Below are 16,155 nucleotides of genomic sequence, written 5' to 3' on the forward strand. Positions count from 1 at the left end.
TATATATATATATATATATATATATATATATATATATATATATATATATATATATATATATATATATATAATGGGATGGGAAAGGAGTATGGACCAGATATGGGACCCTGCGCAACTTCTTAAGGGACGAATTGTTCTCTTGATCTGATTTATTTTGTTGGCTCGGCTTGTATGTATGTGTGGCGGCAGCCCTTTCTCTTCTCATCTCCCCTCACAACCCCACCCTCTCCCTAATCGCTTTTCACCTCCCATAAGCGGCCAACTAGTATCTGGAAATGAAACCCATTCCGCGCAATTATGAGCAATTGTTAGCGCGCGTCACTGTACCGGATTCGCAATTCGGCAAAACGCTTTCCAGTCCCGTCTCCCTCCTTCCCCCTCACCGCTTCAAACCAAACTCCCTCTTCGCTTTCTCCCTCCACCACCGTTCCGCCGTCGTACCCCACAATACAATCTCTTCCCCCTGACTCGCCCCATCCCACACACACCAATATCTCCTCCAAAACCTACCTTCACGGCCCCTAGAGCGCACAACTCAACCGCACAAAATTTCTCACCTCACCCACCACACGCACACCCGGAGGCCTCGTGTCATCCACAGGGAAATTCAACATTCGTTGTGCGCACTCATCGATGGGAGTGCATAGGTGGTGTTTCGCAGTGGAATGAAAGCATAAAATACGCCGCGTTGAATATGACTCGGATGTTCGATGAAAGGAAATAGACTTCGGACAAATAAATTAAAGGAAAGGAGACAGAGAGATAGAGGAAAAGTGTGTTTGCGTGACTGTGTGCATGTTCGTTTCCTTACACTGGTGTTCTCTATTTAAATAAATACGACGTCGCCGTTGAACGGATTTCCGTGCATGAATGCTTGCATGAATATAAATTTGGATAAATAAATATATAAACATCGACGGTGTACGAACTACAGGACAGTAATAAATAACACAGAGAGTCACACTTACAAGTTGGAGAAGGGCTCCAAATCTCTCCACTAAACTCGTAATTGCGCCGTCTATCCTTTATGTGTGTTCCACAACAGTATTATTGTTTATTTGATCTTGTTTTATATAGACAAATAAATAAACATATGTAGATATTTAGATTAGTTTCTCTGTTTAAATAAACCTATATGCATTGGTTTATTTGAACGAAGTCAAATATTTAGAAAAATGAAAGCCGTGAAACTCACGGACGTGAACGTTCCGGTGCCAGAAGGCGGCTCCCTCGTCAGAGGAAGGTGAAATATACGAAATCTCCTCGCACATAATGCATAATGGTAAAATGTCTTGATGATGGAGAAGAGCGAGGGAGGAAAAACAGATTAAACTAAACGCAACTTACTTAGCAAATCGTTATGGCGAGAGAAGTGTCTCTTCTCCCCTTGACGACAGTGGCCGGAAATATATGTACGAGTATGTTACTATTAAAATTAGAAAAACTTCCTTTATTACGCAAAATTCCCTATGGAATGATGGAGAAGAGAGAGGGGTAGGACAAAGGGTGGGAACAAGAGCAGAAAATGGAAGAAATCACGGGGACATGAAGGGGCGAGAGCGATATTGGCAAGAAGAGGGCCTCGTAATGAAAAAAACAGGAATTGATCAAACGGCGACGTGTGACGCACACCGTCTACCCACATTTCGAAGAGCACCCGTCATCCTGCCCCATCACACAAACACACACACACACACACATTCCGTGAATTGAAGCGACAAAGTCACAATGGATGCATTCCAATATAATATTTTTGAACCATGATTTTACTGGGTTTCATGTTTCGCGCGGTGTGGGTTCTTCTAATTTCACCCGATCCTGTTACCAATTTGGGTTTCTTAGATCGATGCCGAATTAAGGAATGGAACATTTGGCAAGGGGACCTTAATAAAAAAATAAGATTTCATGGAAATTTGCAATGAGATTCCGCTTGCGTTAGCACCGCGTTTCCTTTCTTTCGTTCTCAAACGCCGCGATATTTTTTTCTAATCATCAAAAGTGCAAACGATTCCCAGCCGGAGCTCGGTTAAAATGAAAGCAATAACAGTGCTGAGGCCAATTTAAATCCGGTGGAAATGGAGCTTCCGGGAGGAGGTTGAGAAAAATCAGGGAGAGAAATGTGGTGGGAAAAAATTGAAGTTCCATATAAAAATACGAATAAACGACCGGATTTCATCCAGTGTTCTCCCAGTATTCTTTTCTCCAGTTTGTTCCCAGATATCTTACTTTACGAAGCGGGTATCTCTACCTGTTCAATGGTTTTATTTCCTACATATGTTAAGAACAAATCAGTTTTTTGCTGGAGCAGCACATAAATTCAGATAAGAAGCTTAAGAGTGAAGCTAAGGGCGCCAAATCGATGAGAAGCTAAGAGCCGGATTTGGAGGAAAGTTGAAAACGCGAGGAAAAGAAGCTTGGTAGGAGTCGGATTTAATTAATAATCCCGGGTTTTACAGTTCGATTCCATCAGAGAAGGACGGACAAGGGAGGATTAAAGTAAACTCGGCCGTAAGAGAGCGATCACTCCGAGAATCCCTTTCCGTCAAAAACAACAGATGGGCAAGGTTTCGAGAAGAGAGGGTGCGGCTACGGTGGAGTGATGGAAAGGGGGTCGAAAAAGTTAGGCGTCCTCGTCCATGGCGTCATATCCTCGAAGAGACAGTGGAACAATCGTTCTCACACTTAGGCATCCCACCCCAGTACGTTCAATCAACAATGCAATGCGCAGCAGGTTGTTCAAAGATTTAAGAGAACTTAGGCGTTCTAGTTGTAGTGCGTTTCACGATTTTTCTGGAAAAGTTAAGACAATGCTGAATATAATTCGCAATTGAAATATCTATTCCTGCCCATTCAATTTCTCATTTGACAAATTAGTTTTCCTAATGAAAATTGGCCAATAAAATGGAATTAAAGTATTAAGCGTATGAAAAATTGTATCAATGATATGTGAAGTAGGTAGACAATGCCTTCTTTAATTCCATTGTTTTCACTAATTAAAGTAGAAAAATTACCCGACTGAGAAAAAAAAGTACGGTTCCCGACAACAGATATTAGGTTGACTGTAATTAATAATAATTAATAATAATTAATAATAATAACACATAATAATATGAAATAATTAAGTTCCTACTTGATTTAATAATACATACTACCTCATAATAAATGAAAAAGAAAGAGAAAAACTTTGTTCCAATCCACCACTTTGAAATGAACTTCCACAAAGTTGAGACTGAAACTATGGAGTTAAACATACTAACTCGTTCAACAAGATTTGGATGGATCATTGGTGAACATTAATCTACAACCCGTGTAAATGAGAGAAAATATAAGTTAAGAGATTCTAACTAGTATGTTGACAATTATGGACTCCACTTATTTTATCTTTGCTCAAATAACTTTCGTTAAAAATATGATCAAATGATTTAAAATTCCAAAGCAAAAACTAAACTGACACATTGATTTCATAGCACTGGAAAATTTTAGTCTAAAAAACTTTATTAAAATGTTACAGCAATGATCTAAGCAAAGTATTTGTCGATTTTTTATAATTCAGGCATTCTGAAATAATTGATGAACGTTTAAAACTATTATTGTCAAATTAACTTCCCCGTGCTGAAGTCCGAAGTTAAGAATTTCTGTTGCAAGAACTGGTATTCTTATTTCTCATCATAGATCCTCGGTTATATAGCCATATGGAAAACTAAATTATGCATTGAAGTTAAATTTCAATAGATATTTATGGAATGAATTATTTAATTGTCAACTCTGCGTAATGAAAAATCTCAAGTGTCTTACTTATGGACGCTCATGAATACCTTTTAACATAAAATACATTCGATAGATAATACATATTTAAAAAGCGCTTAATTGCTTAAAATTGTCTAAATTTTTCATTCGTACAAATAAAGATATATCTAGGTTTTTTCAATAAAGCAATAATCATATGAAATTTGAAATTTCATATATGTCCGCACAGCATCAATGGAGCGGTCCACTTTGGTCACAACTTCATTATCAGGCAAGAACCGAATACTGAAAGAGAGCCTTTGTCCATAGTAAATGAATGTTCATATTGCTCATGTCTTCAAGTGAAGTCTTTATTCTAAAATATCTTTTCCGAGTTGAAACAAAAAAACAGTGCTTGAAAGACGTCTACATGGAAATTTTTATGGCTCAATTTTCACTTCCGATTTCCTTCCGAAGAGAACTATCATCTATTTACTTTACTTTTCGTCTTCACCTCGAGAAGAAGGAAAAACAAAAAATGCAATCAAGATAGGAGAGCTTCTCACGTGAGGAGGAAGGTGGTGGAGTACTAGGGAGAGAATTCCATTTCGGCTTTGAGAAACAGACGCACCACCAATTGGACTTTTGGCTTCCCACCGCGCCCGCATCCAGCGAGCGTACGTGCACTTTGCCTTTTTTTTAAAGGTAAAAGAAGGAAGAGATGCCGCTGATAGAGGTTCACGCTTCCGCATGCGATTACAGCACCCCTGATCTCGATGAAGGAGACACGAGAGATAGGGCCAGGAGGGTGGAGTAAGAAAAACACGTCGAGTCCTTTTCCATCTTCTTTTCCCATCTCTTCACTTGTCTTCTCTCATTCCTCCAACCAATTCTACCTACCCGGCATCTCATCCCCCCCAAACCCCACCCCATCGCTCCACCACGCCACGTCAAACTTCCACCCACCCCCAAAAAATCCACCCCAGCGCGTCCACTCCCCTTCTTCCAACGTCTCTTCCTTCCCCGAAGAGCCATCGCTCGCACACAAGTTCGCCCGCCGAAAAACCCTTGGCGTCTTACTGTCCGTTCTCTTTTGTGCGGAGGGCCGAGGGGAGCGGAGAAGTCGGATAGTGGGATGTGTAGGGGCAAGGGGGGAGGAGAGAGGGTGGGTCGGAAAAAGAAGAGGGGTCAGGCCTCTCTCTTCTTTCTTTACTCCAGGCTCGCCCCTCCTTCTCAATTCCTCTTGCATTTTCTCCCCATTTCCTCCTTCCCGTGCTTCACGAATTTCCGTGCATTTCCCCCTCCCGCCCCAACACACCAGCTCTTCCCCTCTCCCCTCGAGCCTTTAAGACCTTTATCAGCCGATTCCTCCTCCCTGTTCGTCGTCGAGTGGAAAATTGCGGAATTATTATCGTCGCTGTCCGTCATTCCCCCTTTTCCATCTTTAGATGACGACGACAGGGAGCGAATAAGGGGAGTGGGAGTGAGGTGCACGACGAATAATGATTCGTCGGGATACAATTTTCGTCTTATTTTCTTCTCTCCTTCATATTTCATTTTATTTTACTTTTCAAATTTTCTTTCTTTTTGGTTTCACATTTTCAGGGGGACACGAAAGGGGGGAAGGGAGGAGTGTATATGTGTGTGGTGGAAGGGTTTGGAGGAGGGGGGTCCAGAGGGAGGAAAGAGATGGTGGGGGACGTGAAGGGGTGGGCAGGAGGGGTTAGGGAGGAGAGGTTTTGGCGGGCGAAAGTCGGACCCGGCCATCGATCCAGGGGAGTCACCACCACGGACTGCTATGCTCTGTCCCCCGCACTCTTTTCCCACATCCAACTACATCCCCCTCCACGAACCCCTCCCCCCACCCCATTGCCCCCCCCCCTCCCCAACCGGTCCATTCTTTCTCGCCTGCCCCCTCCTCTCCTCCCCATCCCCAAGGACTCCCCGCACTCACCCCAGCGACTCAATCCGCGTCCCCTTCCGCTTTTCTTGTCCCTCCGACTCTCCGGCGGACCCCTCTTCTCCACCTCCCTCCTTTTCTACACACCCGCTCAGTCGCCCTCCGCCTCGCCTCCCACCCCTCCCCTCCTCCCGACGTCTCTCCCACCACTACGCCAAAAAAATTTCTCTCCTCCTCCTCCTTCTTTTCCGTACCCACCCAAAGCTTCTCTTTCCCTCTCACCTTACGCTCCCCCATCCTGTCCCACCCACCCGTCCTATCACCAAACGTATTGTCCGTCTAACTCTGCCCTCTTTTGTTGCACTCCCACTCCTCCGGTTGGGTTGCAATTTTTCCCCCTTTCGTCGGGGGAAAAAAAAGAAATTCGTCGTGAAAATAATTAATTCAGCCGGATGTACACGGGAATTAAAATATTTCCCTTCTTCTTCCTATTATTATTATTTTATTTCAGAGGGAAAGGTCCGACTCTCTTGTTTATCACGGAGGAAGTTGGCCAAAAGTTACCCATCCCTAGTCGCAGAAGGGAAGTTTTTAATAATCGCCACGGGTGAGATACCTTACGAGGATTTGGTTCCTCGGATAGGAGACTTGCAAATAAGAATACATATATTTTTTGTATACAACTTGAGTCTAGCAGGTAAATAAGCAAATCAAGGAGATGAAAGATGAAGTCCAAATTCGAGGAAGCTTCCGGAACCCTTGCCTCGGGATACAAATTTCCGCATTCAGTGTTTCTCCAATGGTTTTTGAGAAACAAAACTCAGTCAAAAAAATAATCTCCAGCAAAAATAAGAAAAAAAGGTCTTTCTGAATAAAGGCCTTCCGGGAAAAGGGAAGATGAGGGACGACGAGGAAACCGAGAATGGCAGCGGTCAAGCTGCGAAATCGAATGGATTGAATTCGAGTAGTCTTTCGTATACTTTTTTTCCTCGGTGATTGGAATTGCTTCACGTCGACGTGGCGTGCGTGTTTTTCTGAGCTAGTGAAAGAGTTGGTAACGACTTATTCATGCATAAAGCAAACGCTAGAGGAAAAAAATCGGAATATTCACGTTTTACATTCCTGAATTCTGGGCCGATGTGCAAGGTTGAATGTTGCCCGGCTCCACAGACGCCTTTTGAAGCTTTAATCGACCAAGGAAGAAAACAGAGTGCGTACTTCGCAATAATAATGTCGACACAGATGTTCCTGGCAATTTCGGAAATTTTCGAGAGGATTGGAGAAACGAAAATGAATTTTCATTTACGGCACACGGTGAATTGCGCTTTGTTTTTCTGAATTCAAAGTTTGAATCGCTCGCCTAAAACAATATAAGCACTCAAGGAACAAACCCTGAAATAGGCATGGCGGTCGGCAAAAACTAAGGGACGTATTTTTAAAATATTGCGGTTGTGCTGAACCGTGTAAAAAAAACTGGCAATAAGCTGGGGTCATATCGTATGCGTATAAAAAAGAGAGGTGGATAAACATTTGCCTGCTCTGGCAAAAAGATTATTCAGTACACTTTCTGCGCAATATGGAGAATATTTAGAAGAACTATAATAGATAAATTCTTGACAAAAAAAATTCTTATCCAATAACCCAAGACTGGGATGAATAATACCACATTCCATTGTGGTTTACAGCAGATTTAAAGGATTTAATATTCTCGCGAGGAGAAACAACAGGAAATAAAGGCTAGGGAACGAGCCTCAAGTGCTCCCTAAATAGGCATTACTAAGCAGGATTTATGGTTTTGCCCTTGACAGCACTAGTCCCAGTGGACTGAGAAGGCAAAATAATGTAGAGTTAAATAAATAACACCTGCAAGAATGAGACGAACAAGAGCGTGGAGACCGATTTTTAAAACCTCAAAAGAGCAACGTTGCGTCTGAGGGAGACGGCGAAAATGAGGGCGAACGGAAGACAAAATTCCGTGGGGCAAGCTCAAGTCCCTGAGGCACCCCATATGGGATCTCATTATCTCGTTCGCATGGCGTAAGTTGGGCCCTCCGTCTCGGTCGAATGGACTGCGATAATAGGCGAAAGCGCCCAGGGAACATTTTTCCGAAGTGTAGATGCATTTGCGGGCTAGAAGAGAGCGAGGGAACGAAACGGGTAGAAAATAGCAAGTGGATGAGAAAAAGGGCCGTTCTGTGTGCTAGAAAAAGAGCTCTTTCAACTCGGTTGCACAAGGCCAGCTGAAGGGAACAAGTTATTTTTTTCATACACAATTGCGTCGGACGGCGTGCCTTACAATAGACATTTTTTTAAAAAATCAATCGAATTTTAATTTTAAAGGGTGGTCACTCGGTTTTCATCGCCGAAAAATATTTCTCAGTAAAAGGATGTGCGCGGGAAATATGGAACTTGGGGAGAGAGGTTCGGTTCCCTGAACCCGAGGGAAATGAGGAAGGGCAGCAAGAAGATCACTCTTTGTAGATTGCAAGCCCTTGTCTGGGACATTAAAGAGGCGATTGCATTCTCTAATGTCTGCTGAGTAATATTATGCTGGATTTTTGGTCGCTGGATATAACACTATACTTATAACCTAGCTTCTTGCTATATGATTCAGGCACAGTATAGGCGCATTAAATTTTAAAGGTGGTGGATGAGTAATCATTAATTAATGATTAATTAGTCACTATAATTTACGAATATTTTGTATGCGGTTTCAGTTTCTTCATAAAGATACACATTTTTGAACGAAATCATCATCACAGTATTGCCGAAGAAACCGTATCTACAAGAAAAATCTAATTGGCGGCAATGATGTTGGACATCGATTTTTAAAAATTAGCGCATTTGCAATAACATTTGTCAAACGTGCTCAAGTGAAACGAATTTTAGATGCTGAATCGTTTACGTAGAGCCAGTTCCACAAATTTTATACATGATTGATGATCCAGGTTTTCCGCTTCAAAATAGTTACGTCAAACAATCCAATTATTGGTTTTTGAGTTTCCCTGACAAATTGATAAACCTAGAAGACTTGTCATCTTTGTAAATAGCCCTGGATATTGAATTTTGGTTTACACGTAATTGAAATCCAAAATATTAGAAGAAAGCCTTTTTGAAGTTAGTTTTTGACGTAATTCCACCCTCTTGTGACAGCGGGAAGCAATTAAATTCCACAGTTGAAAAACAATAGTAGAACAATTATGAAATTATTTGACATGAAGAATAACAAAGGTATATACTGGTGTTAACAAACACTGGCACTTTAGATGATTAACCTTATGCACAAATACGCGTGAGATACCGGGAACTCGAACCATATAGGACGTCTAGTTTCTGGAAATAAACCTGTTCCTCATGTTGGTTTGTAAATCACCATCGTTGTACTTTTTAGTCTCTTATGTTAACATTATCGTTTTCACAGTTTTTTAGGGCAATAAAGAATCATTGAAGTGTGAAAATGTCTTTAAACATTAAGTCTTACATTAATGGTTTCTGGAAACAAAAGTGATTGACTGAAGTAGATGCCAAAATAAATTTTAATCAATTTGTTTTACATAGAAATTAATTTTATTTCTCAATTTGATCAAAAATTTCCCACGCCTATTTACTCTAACATAGTTATGAGATATTTCTATATTAATTTTCTGACCCGTCCATAGAAAAATAGCAGAATGACCATAGTTAAGAGGTAATTAACAAATTCGTCAAAGCTGAAAGTTAAACTGCACGAGGTAAGCAAAAATAGAACAGACCACGTTTTTTTTTTAATTTTGAAATACACTCTATTCTTACAATTTTAAAATATAACTATACCCAATAAAAATCATTGATTTCCATATTTTTGCGGAATAAATTTGTTTTGTGTCAAAGTTGTCATTTTATAAACTCGTGAATTTTCTACGGTCGAGTTTCACCAAACAATCCGAAGTTATCAGGCAACCCACCATAATTTGTAAAAAAAAGGATTCCTCAGGGAATATATTGCGGAGGCTGCGGAGTGAATGCAATATATTTACAATACAATATTTGAACGTCGTATATCAGGACTCACATGCTTATCGATTGCAGGTCACTATATTTTAACTTTCTGCCGTTATTTATGTCGACACCTTTTCCGTCGATGATATATCGAAAATATTTTGACAATTCGGACGCTTTCTTTTGTACTTTCGACTCGACACAGATTTCATTCTCCTCTTTATCTTTAGTTTACAGTTCCGAGGCAAATTCTAAAGAAAATAAAACAATATGCCGAGTTATCCTCGGAGAGATGAATAGTGCAGATAGAGACATTAAATGAAATAGAAAGACTGGAAGATATGCTATATCATACTGTTTCTACACTATCCTTTCCTATTAGGTTCAGGATAAGGGGCGATAGAGAAACGCCATTAATATCATCCTTTAATTTTATCCTATAATCTTTGCTATTATGTTTGTTAATTATTTCAAGACATTATTGATTGATTTAAGGCTTTTACCAAAGAATTAAGGGAATAAATATGACAAACAAAACAATCATAAGAAAATAATGCTGTGAAATGAGTTAGTAAATCAAAGTAAATCTACGCGCTTATAATCGGTAATCTTACAATTATTAAAAATTCATATTTTAATTTTATTCATAGATACCAATGTCACGTCTTTGTTCGCACTATAGCCATCTACATCAAGATACCAAGAGTGAAGGCGTCAACAACTTGGTCATGTACACTGATATTTACGCTGAGGCTACATTTAATGTAAAAAATAAAAAAATGTGCCTGTACAACCATAAATTACCATTTCCACGAAGTCATCTCTTTTCAAAATGAATGGCGAAAATATCGACAAAAATTTCAGAGCGTAAAATCTCTCGAAATAACTTCTCCTACTGAGGACTGTATATTAAGGGGAAACTGACCTTTTCTGTTGTCCACAATTGGTTAAAAAGTTACATAAATAGCTTTAAGAGATGATGAAAGTTGTGAACTACAGTGTACACTGGATACATCGATATACTAACAATGGCATCAAGCCTAACTTGTGAAAGTCGCTTATTACAAGCCACGCATAAAAAGTTGTCTTTTATTATAAATCATCTGCTAATATATTGATTTCAACTTAGCATTATTCAGAGAAAATATCTTATTAATATTGAAATCAAAGAACTTGGGATACAATCACTTCCCACACGAGTGCACTAAGAATTTCCTATCCAAATTAACTGAGTCCTAAATCCATTCATCAAATCTGAGGTAGCACTTTTCCTTTTGGTATCAAGTGGAAAAGTGCTTTGATCAGTTTAGATCAGATTCATTATGCTCGACTTCCACCACATCACGCCTGAAGCTAGTCAATTTGTTCAAATCTGAAGAGGTGAAATTGAATTTTTTCAGAATACGTACAGCTAAAAATAGCCTCTTAAAATTAATATATATATATATATATATGTTTATTTATTACGTCTAATAATACGTATACAAACTAATATGATACAATAAAAGGAAATTCTAAGAACACTAACGGATGAACAAGAGAAATGAGTGGAAAAGATATTACGAATGAATTATGACTTATGGCGAATATTGATGCCTGTGTTTGTTTTTAAAGGAAAATTACAAGTTCTGAGGCATCCGAATGAGAAAAATGAATTTCATTCTAAAGTCATATTAGTTCTTACTGAAGCAGTCTACAATTATCTGGGCAGTATAACGGACAGCAGTGGTTGGTTGTGAAGCTGTTGGAAGAGAAACGATGCTAGAAGAATCATAAATAAGAAATACCTGATAATTGACGCCCTGGACGCTATTTGTATGCATAAGTATGAAAAGGAAAAATAATTAGCAATTACCTTGATACGAAACGAGGGGTTCTGAAACCTGGTGAATTGACATGTCATTATGGACAGGAATGAAAAACAAAGGTTTACAGATACAGATAAGAAAGCAAGTAAGGATAAGTTAAATACGGTAACTGAGAAGGGTGTCAGAAGGAGCCCAAAAATTTTAATAAGAGCTGGATAGTGTATATACCAATACATAATATTTAATTAAAGAAGCAATAAATAACGAATTCAAGGATTTACGTCTGCAAAGGAACAGGCATTTCAAGAGAAATAAAGGGGGATAAAAATTATGAGATTCTGCAAAGGAAACCAGTATAGAGCTAGGATTTATTGTATTTAGTTTTATTGGAGTTAAGTTCTGCATAAGTTCTTTTAAAGTCAACGGTAATTAATATTTACCAGGGACCTCGGAAAATCTACGTCAACCATTCTTGGCAAGCCAATCGAGGCGAACTATCTTAAACAAGAATATGAATTTTTTAAAGAAATTTAGAAATAAAAACGAAACTGCAATACACATTTAAAATATTTGTCAAGTTTTTTTCCTATTCTGGTTTTTCTCCAGAGCGCGTAAAACAATCTGAATTCAATTATCACTTAAAGCGTTTTAATATTAAAATAAATTGTGATGCCTATTTTCAGATATTCGTTCAGTAGCCAGCACAATATGCGAGGTGCTTTCTGACTAAAGGGCGGATGAAAATAATAAGAATGGCGATTGAGAAAATGCTGTAGTAACCTACCACAAAATATTGCTTCCGTCAATTTTATAATAATTTTATGTCATGGTGTAGTCATATTAAATTCTTATATATGACAAATTTTAAGTATTACATCTTTTATTTACGCTGATATCATTTAGTGTTGATATTGATTTGGTACATCATATTGAAAATAGTTCCTTCTCCCTAAGGTTTCTACCCAGCAAATAATAGAGTTACATCAGTTTTTTACATAAAGGACAGGTAAAATACTTGAATGAATAAATGTATCCTATGCCTTATGAAATACAAGGCAGTACAAATTAAGTTACGCACAGTTAAATGAATGATATGTGTGCAACATTAGAATCATTTTCAAGAATCGATAATTTCAAAAAAAGAAACTTACGCTGATATGAGGCATAAATTTTCATAAATCAATCTAAAAATTATTGAAAATATAATGAGTAATTCAGTTTAAGTTATATCAGGATTCTTTTACTCTAAAAATCCAATACTTTTCAGACGAAATTATTTTATGAAATTGCATTTTAATAAACATCTCATGCTTTAATCAAGTTCCATCGTTGCTGTTTCACAATAAAACCGGTCGCAAATACTTACTTGGAAATTTTGAGGGAGCCAATTCAGTGCATTTCTTCTACCAGAACCAAATTACTGAAAAAAATATCGGCAAAATCCTGGAAAACAACACGCATTCGCGTTCTGTTTTTTCCCTCCACGCACCGGTGGCTTAATCCGAAAGAAATGCGATGCGATACGGACATTTTTTTTGTTCACTCCGCGCGAAAACAAAGGAGGCAATTATGTGCAGGCAGGAATAAACCCGGCGACCATTTTCTTCTTTTTTTGCTTAAAAATCGAGCGGCACTTGCCATTGGACTCAGATAGATGAGCATTTTCTCTCTTTCCACCTCTTCTTCCGTCTCTGTCCTATCTCACTTTTCCCCATTCTCCTCCATTCCACTCTTCCCGCCTACGCCGCCGTTGTTATATGTCTCATTTTTGTTTGAATCCCCCCTCCATCCGCCTGCGCGAGGGCAGCCAGAGGCTCTTCGAGGGGATGGAGCGACGGGGAAGGGGAGGGGGGTTGGTTTCACGTTATGTGGGGGGGAGGGGATACTCACCGCCATGCAGGGATGGGTATATATAAAGGGAGGACGGCTCCCGCACCCAGGACACCACCCGCACCCACTCCCTCACGTGGCTGGGGACGGCGCAGCGGAGACGAGCCGAACAACCCCGGGGAACACCCACTTCCCCGCCGCCGGCACCCCCGCCGCCGCTCCCCACCGCCTCCGCCTCCACGCTGTAGCCCTGGGTCACCACTGAAACCAGAACGAAAGGGAGAGATGAGAAAGGAGAGAGAGAGAGAGGGAGAGAGAGTTAGCATGGATGGCAAAACGAAAGGGTTGGTTTTTGGTAAGGATTGCGTGTGTGCGGTCGTGGGAAATGGAAGGAGGCAGGGAGACAGGAATGGTAGGTGGACGTTGGAAATGGGTAAAAGTGAAGGGAAATTTTTTTTTAGCTTTCCGGCCGAACTGACCAAATAGACATTCATCATTGCGTATTTGGACGCTCGAAAGGGCGACCGGAAAAAAAACGTGATGGTCCAAGTATGCGAGCGGGGGCTGAGCGAAAATTTTCAAATGCTCCGATTCCGAGCCGTTAATTGCCGGCTTGCCGCATCGAATATTTTATTTTTCCCCACCGTTAGACGGGTACGTTTGTGGCCTATTCCCCACGCACTCCGGATGTCTACCCTCCTCCCCTTACACCCTCTTTCCCTCGACACACTGACGAGAGCTCAGACCAGAGACCCGTCGAGAGAGTTGGCACTCCCGCTCCGCGTCTCAAGGGAATCGTTCTCCACTTAGCAAAAGAGGGTCTCATCGAGGTTTCACCTCAAGCGGGAAAGGCGAAAAATGCGGTAAAAATAAATTCAATCAAGTTTAAGTCTTTAACCTGTGCTTGATGAAAGCGTAGGTGATTGCTCCACAAACAGCTAGCTAAATGGGATTAAGTGACCTTTGTGTTATACCTTTCAAAATATTGAATTTTTCATGAAGTTCTTACTGTCAGTGTTATCTCAACGACGAAACATCCAAATGTCGTTGCGAGATTCTTCAAGCTGCAGGACTTACAATTTGTTCAGTCGAACGGTATTCATTGAAATATAGCACGGAACCGTACAATCTGCATTTAAACCCCTAAGACCATCAAAAATTAGAAGTCCTCAGCCTCAAATAAAACGCAGGTAAAAAGGGACTCATTTTAGACCAGGAGCTGCAATGCTAGGAGAAATTCGCAAACAAAACTTAATTTGAATCCGGAGGGAAATGAACTCAGTTCGACTACGCGGTCGACCCTTCCTCATTCTTGTGAAAATGGAGAGAGAGACTAAGAATGATGATTGCCTCATCCATAAATATATAAACGAAGAGACTTAAGGTCAGTGGTTTATCCTGATAAATGCAAGTCAAATCAAAGAATTTAACTAGCCATGAAAATAGAGGAACATTTTTGGGTTATCATTTTTTGTCCTCCAGCGCAACAATTCATTTCTTCATTCTCTCGTAGTCGTTGATAACCTTAGCGTAGCGCAGTCGTGGCGAACCAAAAAACGTTGCTGTGATGCAAATTGTCTTAAACTTCAAATATTGGTAAAACCTTTGTATCTTACGCAATAATGAATATATATAACACCCAATGTTTTCCTGCAGATCCAAGTCCACAGTCTCGAATGGAATGTTAAATCTCTCTATCTCCCTACGGAAAGAGCCTGAATCGGAACAATTTATGTCTGTCACTACTTCTGGAGTCTCGTGTGTCCAGTCAGACACGTCAAATGTAAGGACCATTTTGAGTTATCGTCTGCGGTTCCCTGCATCTCGCCCGTCTCTTCGGACACCTGGGAGGAAGAGCGAGGCAAACAACAATGGGAAGAGGTGGAGAACGAGTACCGCCATGGCAGAGCCCAACAATAACTCCACCCAGGCTTCTTGCATGGCGCTAATATCCCCGGGACTGGAAACAAAATTTCTTCATCCCACCCCGGAAGGGGAGGAATGAAAATAAAAATGAGAGGAGAAAAAGAGTTTTGACGGTCAGTCCGCGTGTCTATCGATTCAATGTCCGGACGGACGCGTTGTTATTCGGTCCGTTCAGATTTTCTCCCCGTGGAGGTATGCGGCGTGGGGTTCTCCTCTCACTCCCATCCTCCCGAGTCTCCTCTCCCTCAGACCTCCTCCCCTCACCCTACCCCCGGCCACGACCACACCTCTCTCCCTCAACCAACCTCCCCTCCTCCCACCGTCACCCCCTCGCTGACTGACACGACCGCAAAAAAGCGCTCGTTGGGTGGCGAAGGGGGCGTGATCGATAAAAAGGGACATTCGGAAAAGCGCGGTCACGGAACAGCGGGAGCACTTGCGACAGCGACAGTCATTCATTTAAGAAACTCGTTAAAAAACCAGCTGACTCCGGGGGAGGAGAACGGACAGACGGGACCTGCAGATAAGGGGCGAAGGGCTTGGGAAGGAAGAGAGGAGGGAAAGGAGAAGAACTGAGAAAAGGATGACGGATTACCATCTTCTCAAATATATGCATATATATATATATATATACATCCGCATGTGTGAAAATATACATGTATATTTACACGTATGTTTTGTATACAATATGCACTAGAAATTACACCTTTCGAGCGTTCAGTAATTTCCAATGCCAATGCATATATAGCGTTAAAATATAAAAAAACTATGTATAAAAATAAAAAAACTCGTCGGAAAAATTGTTCTGTTTCGAATATATGTATATACATATATATATATATATATATATATATATATATATATATATATATATATATATATATATATATATATATGTATATATATATGTATATATATATATATATATATATATATATATATATTTACACACACAAACATCATTAATGCAAATTCGAAAACGTGTAT

General features: G+C 40.2%; 1 protein-coding gene across 1 annotated transcript in view; it reads right to left on the reverse strand.

Annotated features, from left to right (window-relative positions):
- Window positions 1–16,155, reverse strand: part of Dscam2 (Down syndrome cell adhesion molecule 2) — a 429,928-nt gene that overhangs the window by 78,210 nt on the left and 335,563 nt on the right. The window contains exon 4 of the mRNA XM_071587152.1: window positions 13,303–13,503. Coding sequence (XP_071443253.1) covers window positions 13,303–13,503 — 201 coding nt within the window. The remainder of the gene's footprint in view (window positions 1–13,302; window positions 13,504–16,155) is intronic.

This window comes from Hetaerina americana, unplaced genomic scaffold (genome assembly GCF_022747635.1).
Source record: "Hetaerina americana unplaced genomic scaffold, ioHetAmer1.1.p SCAF_3, whole genome shotgun sequence".
NCBI lineage: Eukaryota > Metazoa > Arthropoda > Insecta > Odonata > Calopterygidae > Hetaerina > Hetaerina americana.